This window comes from Halichoerus grypus, chromosome 4, assembly GCF_964656455.1.
Source record: "Halichoerus grypus chromosome 4, mHalGry1.hap1.1, whole genome shotgun sequence".
NCBI classification, from domain to species: domain Eukaryota; kingdom Metazoa; phylum Chordata; class Mammalia; order Carnivora; family Phocidae; genus Halichoerus; species Halichoerus grypus.
Genome location: NC_135715.1, coordinates 156,583,942 through 156,597,268, shown reverse-complemented (window position 1 = coordinate 156,597,268; position 13,327 = coordinate 156,583,942). Strand labels below are relative to the sequence as shown.

The 13,327-nt window shown below is 41.2% G+C and overlaps 1 protein-coding gene across 5 annotated transcripts in view; it reads left to right on the top strand.

Moving 5' to 3' along the window:
- ANKRD44 (ankyrin repeat domain 44) overlaps positions 1-13,327 on the top strand; it is a 319,460-nt gene that overhangs the window by 180,454 nt on the left and 125,679 nt on the right. For all 5 annotated transcript variants that reach the window (XM_078071145.1, XM_078071141.1, XM_078071144.1 and 2 more), the window contains exons 5-8: positions 4,734-4,934; positions 5,257-5,344; positions 7,919-8,061; positions 8,997-9,209. In XM_078071145.1, coding sequence (XP_077927271.1) covers positions 4,734-4,934; positions 5,257-5,344; positions 7,919-8,061; positions 8,997-9,209 — 645 coding nt within the window. The remainder of the gene's footprint in view (positions 1-4,733; positions 4,935-5,256; positions 5,345-7,918; positions 8,062-8,996; positions 9,210-13,327) is intronic.

The following is a 13,327-nucleotide window of genomic DNA, read 5'->3' as shown; positions in this document are numbered from 1 at the left end:
AGACATTAAATTTTTAGCCAGTGTGTGATACTGGAAAAGAGAGACTTCTTTTGATTACAAAAATCATTAAATTCCTAAATAGCCATAAAATTACTCTCTCTTAAAACCAAGTTGAAGTGCTTTCAAGATTAAAATTTTTGAAAGAGAAACGCAGTTTTAGAAAAGGAAATTATCTTTTTATTTTTTTATTAACACATAATGTATTACTTGTTTCAGGGGTACAGGTCTGTGATTCATCAGTCTTACACAATTCACAGCGCTCACCATAGCACAGATCCTCCCCAATGTCTATCACCCAGCCACCCCATCCCTCCCACCCCCCTCCACTCCAGCAACCCTCAGTTTGTTTCCTGAGATTAAGAGTCTCTTACGGTTTGTCTCCCTCTCTGGTTTCGTCCCGTTTCATTTTTTCCTCTTTTTCCCCCATGATCCTCTACCTTGTTTGTCAAATTCCACATATCAGCGAGATCATATGATAATTGTTTTTCTCTGATTGACTATTTTGCTTAGCATAATACCCTCTAGTTCCATCCACGTCGTAGCAAATGGCAAGATTTCATTTTTTGATGGCTGCATAATATTCCTTCATATATATATAACCACATCTTCTTTATCCATTCATCTGTCAATGGACATTTAGGCTCTTTCCATAGTTTGGCTATTGTGGACATTGCTGCTATAAACATCGGGGTGCACATACCCCTTTGGATCACTATATTTTTATCTTTGGGGTAAATACCCAGTAGTGCAATTGCTGGGTTGTAGGGTAGCTCTATTTTCAACTTTGTGAGGAAGCTCCATACTGTTTTCCAGAGTGGCTGCACCAGCTTGCATTCCCACCAACAGTGTAGGGAGTTTCCCTTCTCTGTATCCTCGCCAATATCTATCATTTCCTGACTTGTTAATTTTAGCCATTCTGACTGGTGTAAGGTGGTATCTCATTGTGGTTTTGATTTGTAGGAAATTATCTTTTTAAAGCAAAGCTTTGTTTTTCCTGAAGTATTATATTAAATTTCTATTAATGTATTAAGCAGGTTTGGCAGGGTAAAACTTCAGTTAAAAAAATTTAAATAAGGAGAGTTAACATTTAAAAACATTTATGTCAGCATGCTTGGCTGATACTGTCCATTGAGTAAGCTGTGGCCTAGTAGAAAACACCCAAGCTAGGCTCTTAATCAGTTTGGCTGACAGATCACTGCCCTTGACTCAGCCACCTTGCCTATAACATGAAGCTGCCCATCAAATGAAAGGGTCAGACCAGATGACCCCTGAGGCCTTCTCTACTTCTAATATCCTGTATGTCTGTGAAGTTAATCCATAATCATTTTAGACTACTTGTATTTTCATGAAAAAAAGTTAATTTTTGGAAATTAAGTAAGATACCCTCCTTTGTATACTAAGTATTTCTTGATATAGTCCTTGTCAAGATGAAAACTATGCAATTCATTTCCTAAGCAGATAGAGAAATAAAACTGAAGAATGCCAAAGTTTTTTGTTCACCCAGCTAAAAAGTTAAAACATTTTATAAAAGTAGATAAGTAGAAGTAGTGGTTATTCTAGGCATCCTTGAGCTATGACAGTGAGTGTTGGTAGGAGAGACAAATATGATGAAGTTGGCACTCACATTGGGACTTGCTTAAAGTTCACATGAAAAGAGATTTATTAGAGACCCTATCCAGTTCTTTTTGTCCCCTTCTGGTCAATGAACCTTTTCCTTTTCTAATTTTTTAGGAAATTTTGTTACCTAATTTTGTTATCTTTAAAAAAAAGTTTTTGGGGGCACCTGGGTGGTTCAGTCGGTTGGGCATCTGCCTTCGGCTCAGATCATGGTCCCAACGACCTGGGATCGAGCCCTGCATCGGGCTCCTTGCTCTGCGGGAGCCCCCTTCTCCCTCTCCTCCCTGCTTGCACTCCCTCAATGTCTCTCCTCAATCTGTCTCAAATAAATAAATAAAATCTTTAAAAAAAAAAAAAAAAAAAAAGTTGTTCATGAAGTCATTGGTCTTATGTCCAAATAGTATAAATTTGTGAAATGTTCCTACATATTTTTGGTTTGTTAGTCTATTCTGAATTTATGTAATATGTAATGCCAAGCAAGAATCTGTAAAGTACAGTAAAATAATGCACAAGGCAAAGGTATTAAAAATGATAGTATATATTGTTATGTGCTGTGAGTATGTGAAAAGGATATTATACTACTTTTTATAGTATTGCTTTATGTGGTTATCTCCAGCCTTTTTGGCAATATCTCTGCAAAACTTTTTCAGCATGCATCTTCAAAATGTGCATCTCATTTATTTATGAATTACATATAGGAACTACTGCTATTAGCTAATATTTCAAGTATATCACAATATACTTAGGGTGAGGCTTTTCATTTATCGTAGTCTTACGTAACCACAAAGCTAATAGACTTCCTGATGATTTTCCTCTGTTTTGGCCAAGCTCTTGTCAGATCTGATTAAATTTGTCATTATTTTTACCTTGTAATGTATAGAAAGCTTTTACTCGGAGTAGAAGCGTCAGCTCTGTGACCCCATGTTATTTACATTTGCGTTTGTATTATCATCTTTAATCTGCAGGTTCCTTGCATACATCCTGCCCATCTGGGAATGTTTTTAGTCAAAGGGTACGCATCACAATCTGTAGCTGGATCTGGCAGGCCCGTCACTGTGCATTTCTGTGCACTCAGAGCGAATGAACAGAGAGCATGAGCCTCACCCCCTCCGCGTGTGGAAGTTCCTCTCTTCCTGGAGGGCGTCTCAGATCCTACAGGACAAGGTCCTCTGTGGAGCTGACTGAGGGCACAGTGCCAACCCAGAGTTAAATACCAGCTACGATGCTTTCCTTTGTAAAGAAAATAAACATAAATGGAGGTTCCCATATCACAATAGGTTGTATGTACATATCTACAGAAACCTCACAATTTTTGAGACCAAAGTTGACAAAAATCTCATTTTTTTTTCTTATTTAAATCTTACCTCTTATATTGTGGCTTTGCTTTTCTTTTGTTTATTGTTCACCCAGCTAGCTTTTAGAACAGAGTCTGGCTCATGTTTCTTTCAGTCTTCCTTCATGTTTTGCACGTAGTAGGTGAGCGTAAGAATACACATACACACGTTTCACTCTAAAATGAGCTCCAGGAATGTTTAGTAGTCATTACTTTATTGTCTTGCTGAGGATGGGTGGCATATATCTTTTCTTTTTTTTTTTCTTTTTGGTAGTTTTAACAAACTGTTTGCTTGGGCCCAATGGGTTTCTTGTTTGTAGCATCTAAATAGAGTCATACTGCATATTTAAACTATATTCTCTAATTTGCAAAACTAAATTTTTTCGCTCTTATTCTACTGTGTTAGCCATTCATCTCAGAATGTTGCTACTACTGATTCATAGAACATTTTTTTCCTTCATTATTTATGTCCCTGATAAAAACATTAATTTTAACTATCTACTATCTACATTAATCTACTATCTGAGCATTTTTATGTACCTGCATGATGAAGTGGATTGGACAGTTCAGGCCTGTGAGGAATAAGGGGGACAGGGGTAAGTTCTTGGTCCGTGAAGGGTGGCAGGAGTGTGGCACCTTTCATTGGTTTATTGATGCCACATTAAGAAGATGTTCATAAAGGAGTCCCACTAACTGGCTCCGGGGATGTCTCTAGAAGTAAAGAGAAACAACCAACAGTCATTCCCATCTTGAGAGAAGCTGTATCATTTTCTTGATGGAACAGAAGAGTGTCCTCAATCCTAGCTATACAACAAAGTCCCCTGGGGGCTTTACAGAAATTCTAAGGCCAGTTAGAATCTCTGGTGTGGCACCAGCCATCTGTATTTTTTTTTTTAAGTAGGCTCCGTGCCCAGTGTGGAGCCCAAAAGGGGGCTCGAACTCACGACCCTGAGATCAAGACCTGAGCTGAGATCAAGAATCGGACTCTTAACTGACTGAGCCACCCAGGCACCTCAGCCATCTGTATTTTTAAGAGCTCCCCGGGTGATTCCATTGCACAGCCAAGGTTGAGAGTAATAGTTTAAGAGGCAAAAAAGCTGATTAGGTCAATGGAAGGAAAACAAAAAGCGTAAGTCTCAGTAAAGGTGAAGGGACACAACAGTAGAAAAGAAGTTACCCCACTATAACATGGAAAAAGTTGGGAAAATATGGAACAATTTTGTAGCTTCAAGTTGAGGTAGGAATAGACATCTTCCCTTGACTGCTATTGATCACGCAGAGAGGGTTAAGATGTTGGCTCTGAGAACCAAAGATTTATAAATTGATCTAAGAATGTCCGAAGGGCTTTGAGGCCTTGGGCTTTGGAGGATGGAGGCTCATTGACAAACACCTCCAAGTTTAGCTGATCTTTGGGGGCCTTTTGACCTATGGATATTTTACCCTGGAGTGTGCACTTGCACACGAGTGCTCTCATCTGGCCTAAGGATACTTTACACCCTGTTAAGAAACCTTATGCTTAGAAGGTTTATTTGGTTTTAAAGATGTGCCAGGGCTCTTGGCCTAACAAAGAAAGATAAAACGAATCTGTTTTCACCTGTGCCACTCTTTTGGTCTTTCTCACATATTACCTTGCTTTTCTGAGAAGAATATACATCTTGAGCCAGTGTGGGAGGGCACGGAGCCTTCCTTTCCTGTAGTTCCGGGGTCTGGTGAAGCATCTTCTATCCAATAAGCATCAGCTGAGCATTTGTCATGACCCCTGCGAACTCCGCTTCTGTTGTAGGAAGCAGTGCAAGTATTGATTAAGCACTCGGCTGATGTCAACGCGAGGGACAAGAACTGGCAGACCCCCCTCCATGTGGCGGCTGCCAATAAGGCCGTGAAGTGTGCAGAAGTGATCATCCCCCTGCTGAGCAGCGTCAACGTCTCCGACCGAGGGGGGCGCACAGCCTTGCACCACGCTGCTCTGAATGGCCACGTGGAGGTGAGTGTCCTCATCACCGGGAGCAAGAAATCTCCCTAGAGCCTCTCTTCACCCCCAGTGGAACCTCATCTTACTGCTGAGGCTTTTAGCGAGTGTGCAGCTACTCTCTGCACGCCAAACCTCAGGCAACAATAGCCCATTTTAAATGTACAGCCAGTGGGTTGCAGAAGTAGCTGCCTCCTCGGGCTTCTCCACTGACACACGTGCCACGGGGCTGTCTGTGATGTCAGCTTCCTACTGTGTTTGAACTCCGGGTCACTGACCTGCCTTTGGATTTGATGTTAATTTGACTCAGATTATCTGCATGTTGCTTTTCTTTCAGATGGTCAATTTACTCTTGGCCAAAGGAGCAAACATCAACGCATTTGACAAGAAGGACCGGCGTGCTCTGCACTGGGCAGCCTATATGGGTAAGGGTTCCTGCAGACGACTGTAGCTAAAGAAGCTGTGGGCCTGTCGCGAAGCATGTAGGTTTTCCCTTTGTGCACGCCTGACTTCTTTCCAAGCTTGGGGCCCAATTGAGTGAAGATTTGGTCCACTTGACTGGCAAGCATAGAGCACTCTAGTTAGACAGTTGCTCTGTCAGAGACTGATTTTACCCCACAGGGAGGAGGAGGGATGAGTCACGGCCTGGACCTCATTGAATGTGTTTCAATCTGGACGGGAAAGCTGCACAAAATGGTGCTTCTTTTAACTTGTTATGGCAGCAAAATAAAGTGTTTTTTAAAAAAAACAAGGACTGGCTAGCAAAGCCAGGACATAAATTCTATGTGTCCTTTTATTTAAAAGTGTTTTTGAAAGAAACAAAAAGGAAGGAAGGACCACCCTCTGGCTGATGGGTAGGTTGAAGTGACAAGAGTAACCGTGGATCCTCCTGCTACTCTCCTGCCAGTGAACCTGGCCTTGCAGGTCTCGCTTCTGCCAGCTGGGCTGGGAGACATGAAGGAAGGAGTTACATTTCTATGTTTTTTTTTTTTTTCACTTTTGTTGGCACAAGTGCCGCTGACAAATGATAGGCCTCATCGAGTTATTCTCAGTGTAGACTTGTGAGAAACGAAGAACTGGGATCCTTCCTTTGTGTTTGTAACCGGAGAATGTCCTGCAATTGGAAAAGCAGGTGGGATTCTACCAGCCCCATGTTATAAACCACCTGAACGCCCATCCCCCGGAGATTGTGTTGGTTAATGATAAAGAACTGCCCAGTGGGACACTGGGCAGTAACTACAGTGATGATGTCATTAGTATTTATTAACATCGAAAGATTCTGTGTTAGGGCGCCTGGGTGGCTCAGTTGGTTGGGCGACTGCCTTCGGCTCAGGTCATGATCCTGGAGTCCCTGGATCGAGTCCCGCATCGGGCTCCCTGCTCGGCAGGGAGTCTGCTTCTCCCTCTGACCCTCCCCCCTCTCATGTGTTCTCATTCTCTCTCTCTCAAATAAATAAATAAAATCTTTAAAAAAAAAAAAAAAAAAAAAAAAGAAAGATTCTGTGTTATGTTAAGTAAAAACAGATCATAATAGCATGGATTATATGGTCCTCATTTTTGTAAAAGAAATCTGCAATATAGACAATCTGGGATATATTATATGCTGAAATGTTAGCTGAGTATCTCAAGGGATTGGCGATATGGATGGTTTTGGTTTCCTTTTAACACCTTTTTGCCTTTTCTGAATCCTTTTTAACAAACATACAGGCCTTTTATTATCATAAACAACAATAACGTTAATGGTGGGGGGGGAAGAAAGAGAACGGGTTGGGTAGGGATGAAATAAATTATGTGGCTGTGGATGAGTCTGAATGGATATTTGGGCTTAAAAAACCAAACTCTTAAGATTTTGCAAGCATTATCATTTTTTTTTTTTAAGACAATGTGGACTTTGGAGCTGATGGAAGCAGATTGGATGTCTGCATGGTACCTACGGGACTGGAATCAGGGGACATTGGCCAGACTGCTGTTTAGGCAGAGCACACACTAGACTAGTGTGTGATGGGATGCAAAGAGCCTGGGGTTTCAAGTTTGTTCTTTGCTGATATACAGTTAAAACATTTGTGTAGAATTGCTTTAAAGAAGTAAAGTCATTGTTTTGTTTGTCATCAGGATACAAATAGGAAAAAATACATAGATGACTATCTTTAAGGCATAAAGGACAAAACCAGGACAAAAGACAAAAGATAGCACCACTTAAGCTAAGATAGCCCCACTAGTAATTGAAAATAATTTTTCTACATACAAGTTTTGGGGGAAAACGTAAAATTTTAATAAAACAAGCCATGACCAAGCTCTTTCTCTCTCATACACACACCCAACTCTCTCCCCCCTCCAAACACACCTCTCTCTCTATCTCTCTCTTTCTCACACACACACGTACACACACTCACACTCACCCCCATGCACATCTTAGACCCTTGGAATCAGTAGTTATCTTCTACCCCTCAATTATCAACCACATTTACAGCAGTGACCCAAAGCATCAAACAATCTTCAGTCACAATATAGAGGTCAAATACATTTATCATACTATATATAGTAAGATAGGGTACAAAGGAAAATATTCTAGAAAATATGCCAACAGGAGTTGCAACTGGAAATGTTTCTGTTTAGCCAGTAATTCATAAGAATACTTTTCAGTTGAACCATATGAAATTGTCATTTTTGTGGTCCAAAAAAAAAAAGTCAAGCAACAGCGATTTCATATGATTTAACAATAATGTAGAGGTATTGTGATTAATTGATTTTTTCTTTCATTAATTTTTCCAAACCAAATTGTCACTGTTGGACTTTAAGGAATGGGAAATGCTTTTAAAAGCATTGCTTTCATTTTAACATAATTCTTTTTTAGGCTGTGGTACTAACATATTGGCAGGACCTTGTTCTTATTTAAAATGTTGGTGGTAGTAAAAGCTAAAGGTGATAATGTAGGTGGAATCAGTCATCAAATTATCCTAAAAAGGCTACCCATGTTTTCTGCTGCTTTGTTTGTGAAGGCCACCTGGATGTTGTAGCGCTGCTCATCAACCACGGCGCAGAAGTGACGTGTAAGGATAAGAAGGGTTATACCCCTCTGCACGCTGCAGCCTCCAATGGACAGATCAATGTTGTCAAACACCTCCTGAATCTGGGGGTGGAGGTGAGCTGTGATGAATGCATCAATTCATGGTATATTTGTGGGTTTTCTAATGTTTGGTTTGGTTTTTTTTTTTAAGATTTTATTTATTTATTTGAAAGAGAGCACGAGAGACAAAGCACACAAGCAGGGGGAGTGGCAGACTCCCTGCTGAGCAGGGAGCCTGATGCAGCATTCCACCCCAGGACCCTGGGATCATGACCTGAGCTGGAGGCAGCCGCTTAACTGACTGAGCCACCCAGGCGCCCTGTGGGTTTTCTGTTATTCAGAAATTAAATCCTGTTTGCATTTTATTTTTTTAACATTTTATTTATTTATTCATAAGAGACAGAGAGAGAGGGAGGGAGAAGCAGGCTCCCGCTGAGCAGGGAGCCCAATGCGGGACTCGATCCCAGGACCCTGGGATCATGACCTGAGCTGAAGGCAGACGCTTAACCATCTGAGCCACCCAGGCGCCCCTGTTTGCATTTTAATTTAAGAGGGTAAAAACCACCTTATTTTCTAGCATCCTATCTTTTTGAGTTTCCAGGGGCAATTGATGAAGGGCAATGGGGGCCTACAGCAAGTAATGAAAAACCAGAAACAGGCTAAGTTTCTATATCAACATAGAGAAATATTTAAACATATATATTGCATGTAATACATATTAGTCATTTTTTAGACAGGCTAGGGTTCTTCATCCTACCTTCAGCATTTAGCCTTCTAAATTGTGGTGTACGGGGTGCCTGGGTGACTCAGTCAGTTAAGCATCTGATTCTTGATTTCGGCTCAGGTCATGATCTTGGGGTCCTGGGATCGAGCCCCACATCAGGCTCCATGCTGAGCATGGAATCTGCTTAAGAGTCTCTCTCTCCCTCTGCCCCTCCCACCCCCCCAACAGCAAATGCAATAAAGAGACTCCAGTGATTTTACCTGCCCTCTCTTGGATTCATTTACAGATCGACGAAATCAACATCTATGGAAACACGGCCCTTCACCTGGCCTGCTACAATGGGCAGGATGCTGTAGTTAATGAGCTGACTGACTATGGTGCTAACGTGAACCAGCCCAACAACAGCGGGTTCACCCCTTTGCATTTTGCTGCTGCCTCCACACACGGTGCTTTGTGTCTTGAACTATTAGTAAACAACGGGGCAGATGTTAACATCCAGGTATGACACTCTTAGTCTCTCTCTCTGCTAGATACCTCTGCATTGAGCCTCTGTTTGAGCAAAATCAACTCTTGTAAATGGTGTCCTGTTTTAGAATCGGAACTCTGAGTGCCTTGACTCCCACAGCCTTGTCCTATATTGGCCTGCTATGGAAACTTAGCTGTGTTGTTACTGCAGAAGTGGTAGGACCAGCTGGAAGGCACTGAGGTTCTAGCCACCTGCTTTTGGTAGCTTAGTGAATGTTCTGGAGCAAAGACTGGGTCCCAGGGATATTGACGTGGCCCAGTTTCTAACACGGAGGTGGATGTTGAGCTGATATGGCAGAGCTGCTGAGAATCAAAGGAAAGCCTAATGCAATGATCTCAGGTCTGTTCCTAACCCTGGCATGGGCCACCAAGGAGTTTCTCAGACACTTTCCAAGAGTAAACCCTAGGTAGTGACTATAGTAACGTAACATTGACCTAATAGTGGTCAACTGGTCCTAATTGTCTTTATTCAGCAAACTTACTGAGCACTATCTAGTGCCCTCTGTTTGGTTCTGAGGGAGCACTCCAGGATGAGCTATGAGCTCTGCTCTCAAGGAGTTTATAGTACGGTAAGGGAACAGTGTGCTCCGATGCTCATGAGACAAGAGAGAATGTAATGAGTGGCGTGAGAGAGTAATAGAGTATTGCAAACTATAAGAAGCAAGTCAACACTTGCTTCCTGCTTGGGGATCAAAAGTGACGCCTGCTTTTGAGCTGAGAGTCGGAAGATTGGTATCAGTTGAGATGAGAAGAGATAGAGTCTGAGAGAGGGCATTTCAGATGGAGAGAACCGCATGAACAAAGGGTTTGGGAGTTCCAGATAGGAAAAGCTCTGGGTAGACTCTAGGCTAGTAGTTAGCTCACTGTAACAGATAACCAAGAGGAACTTAGGCACTGCCCTCACCATCCAGGTTACATCACTGTGAACGCATTTAGATTGTAGTGGAATATCCTCACCTGCACAAGGGACTTTGTGCTCATCCTCAGCTTCCCTTCTCCCCAGCACGCAGCAATCCTAAAGCAGGTCCCAGTGTATTCTGTCTCTGCTTTTGAAAAATGATTCTTTCTGAGATTTAATTTTAAGAATATTGGATCAATCCATTCTAATGACCTTCCCTATTCACTATTAAAATCTTTTTACATTTTTTCTTATAATTTCTAATAGTGGGGAAGTACGAGACAAATTTTCAGAAGAGCAATTTATTGAGCTTGAAGGGAGCAGAAATTGTATGAAAGAAAGGAGCCAGGAACAAGCTGAAATATGACTGGACCAAGGAAGAAGGCTTATCAACTGGCTGAGGGGTTTGGGCTTCTATAAGCTGCGGGGACCACTAGTCATAGAGGTCATGTGATCCAGACTGAGCATGGAAATAGTAATCTGGTCACAGAACACCAGAGACAGAAAACAGGAAGGAAAAATATTGTATATATGATGACATAAACATTTTAAATGTTTATATGGCAAAACAAAACAAAAAAAAACAAAAAACAAAAAACCCTAACATATACAAAATTGAAAGAGGACCACCTCAGAGAAATGTTTCTGCATTATACATGATGAGCAAAGAGTTAATACGTTTAATATATAAAGAGCTCATATAAATCAATAAGAAAAAGTCTGTTAACCTACTAGAAAATACATGTAAAGGCAGGTCACAAGAGAGCGAAAACAATATCCATTAAACCTATGAAAAATATACAGTATCATTAGTAATTAGAAAAATGCAAACTAATGCACAAGTATATTTGCCTTTAAGGTTGGCAAATATGAAAAAGACTAGTAATACCTAGTGTTATCTGTGAAAAAATTAATATGCAATAAGTAAATATGATCTAATATTTAATTTTTAAAAAATTATGTGTCTGGGTTATATGCATAGAAAGAGAAAAATACTAGGAATATATACCAATATATTATCACTGCAGAGAGGCAAAATTATGATTTGGATTTTTAGTTTCATTTTTATATATTTGTTTTAATCTTCTGATTGTGATACATAAGCATGTGTTATTTTTATATCCAGGTGAAAAAAAAAAAACATTTTTGTTTTTATAAAAAGAAAATTCAGGTATAATGGACCTAGACAGAGGATACAATTAGAGAATAACTGGAAGTCGGTAAAACTCGTCTAGATAAGAGGTACTGAGGACAGGGGAGGGGGACAGCCAACAGAAGACAGAGGCTTTGCAAAAAGAAAATCAATGAAATTTGGTTGGATAGGAGTTGGAGGAGTTGAAGACAAGTGTAAGAACTGAAATCTGATTCAGAGGTGACAGAGCATAGGGGTTAAGTGTTCAGTTCTGAGGCTAGGCTGCCTCGATTCCAGTCCTAGCCTTGACTTTCAGTAATTATATAATCAGAAACAACCTCTCTTGGGTGTCTGTTTGTCTGTAAAATTTGGGAAATAGTAGCTTCTTCTTCATGGAACCGCTGTGAGGATTAAACCAGTTATCTTATAGAAACTACTTAGAATGGTTTCTGCCACATGGCAAGCACTCAATAAACGATTATCGTTGTTAAGAGGGACATCAAGAGAAAGAGTAGGCTTACGAGGTAAACTGTTAAGTTTAGTTTTTTTTTTTTAAAGATTTATTTATTTGACGCAGCGAGAGAGGGAACACAAGCAGGGGGAGTGGGAGAGGGAGAAGCAGGCTTCCCACAGAGCAGGGAGCCCGATGCGGGGCTCGATCCCAGGACCCTGGGACCATGATCTGAGCTGAAGGCAGACGCTTAACGACTGAGCCACCCAGGCACCCCTGTTAAGTTTAGTTTTTGAGCAGGTGATTTTGAGCCTTTAGTACAGCCAGTCTGAGAAAACCAATGGTGGAACATGCGACCCTCCAGCATGGGAGAGCAGAAAAGAATAGAAGAAAAAACTTAGGCTGCCTCATTCACACAGGTGCAGGATCTTGGAAGCTGGAAAAGGATGAGGTCACCCAAGGAGAGAGTATGTCATAGCATGAGTAGAAAAAGGGATGGAGGGTGCCAGGATCCATTTAGTCTTAGGATCGGGAGGAAGAGGAGGAAGAACCAGAAAACAGATGAAAAAAGAAGAGTTAAAGAAAATAGAAAGGAAATGGAGGGGAGTACAATGTCTTCATGGAGGTAGAGAACAGGCAGAAATGAAGAAGCAGAATAGATAAAGAGAATTTCAGAGTTCCATATCTTGTAAGTGGAGCCCATCCAAGGTCCTAAATGGGGGTAAGGGAAGGTGTACGGGGGCATCAAGGAGATCAAAGAACTGTAACCCGAGGTGGGAAGAGTCATCGTATAGTGTTGAAGTCACAGAGGATGGTGGTGAGAAGACAGGAGGTTAACAGGTGGCCGAACTGGCAGTGTCCCCGAAACTTGTGATGCTTGTATTGCCATGCTGGTATCTGAAGGACATCCTCCAATTCTCCAAAGAAAGGAAAAGTATTACTGAAGTTAAATAAAGTAGCTCTCTTCACCAGCCCTCACTTAATTAATTCAAGGGGTTTTCTGATGCTCTCCATTCCCCTTTTGAAAGCATGCTGACTGATGCTCTCAGTGTGCCTGATAGCAAGGCTAGAAAGCTACTTTCTGGAACACCCACCTGCTCCCCCCAGTTACCTGACCCAGTGCTCAGTTCAGAGTAGTTTAGGGACTCCAGCTATATATGGAGTGTATGGCAGTTTATGGCAGCCTTGTCCCCCATAAAATAGACCTGGAAAGCATGGCTCCTTAATTTTAATAATTAATTTTCCCCCATAGACTGCTAATCATCAGTAGAATATGAGAAATACCTTTTTTTAAAATCTGAGACTTAGGTTTATATATTATCTGATCTACATAAATGGGACTTTGGTTAAAATCTAGCCTTCTCCCTCAGTCTCCTTTCATCTCCTGTTTACATCCTCTGGTTTCCTTCTCTTGAATCCTCCTTCACGATTCCTGATGCACTCTGGAGGCACGGATCGTCTACCATTTCCGTGGAGCCATTTGTCTGACTCTGGATGTGGCTTTCTAATTGAAGTTGTTATCTCTCTGTACCATATTGCTCCTTGGATTTTGAAAGTGTTTGTAGATCACAAGACAATTTGTATTTGTTAAGATTTTCTGAAGTTTGGGGG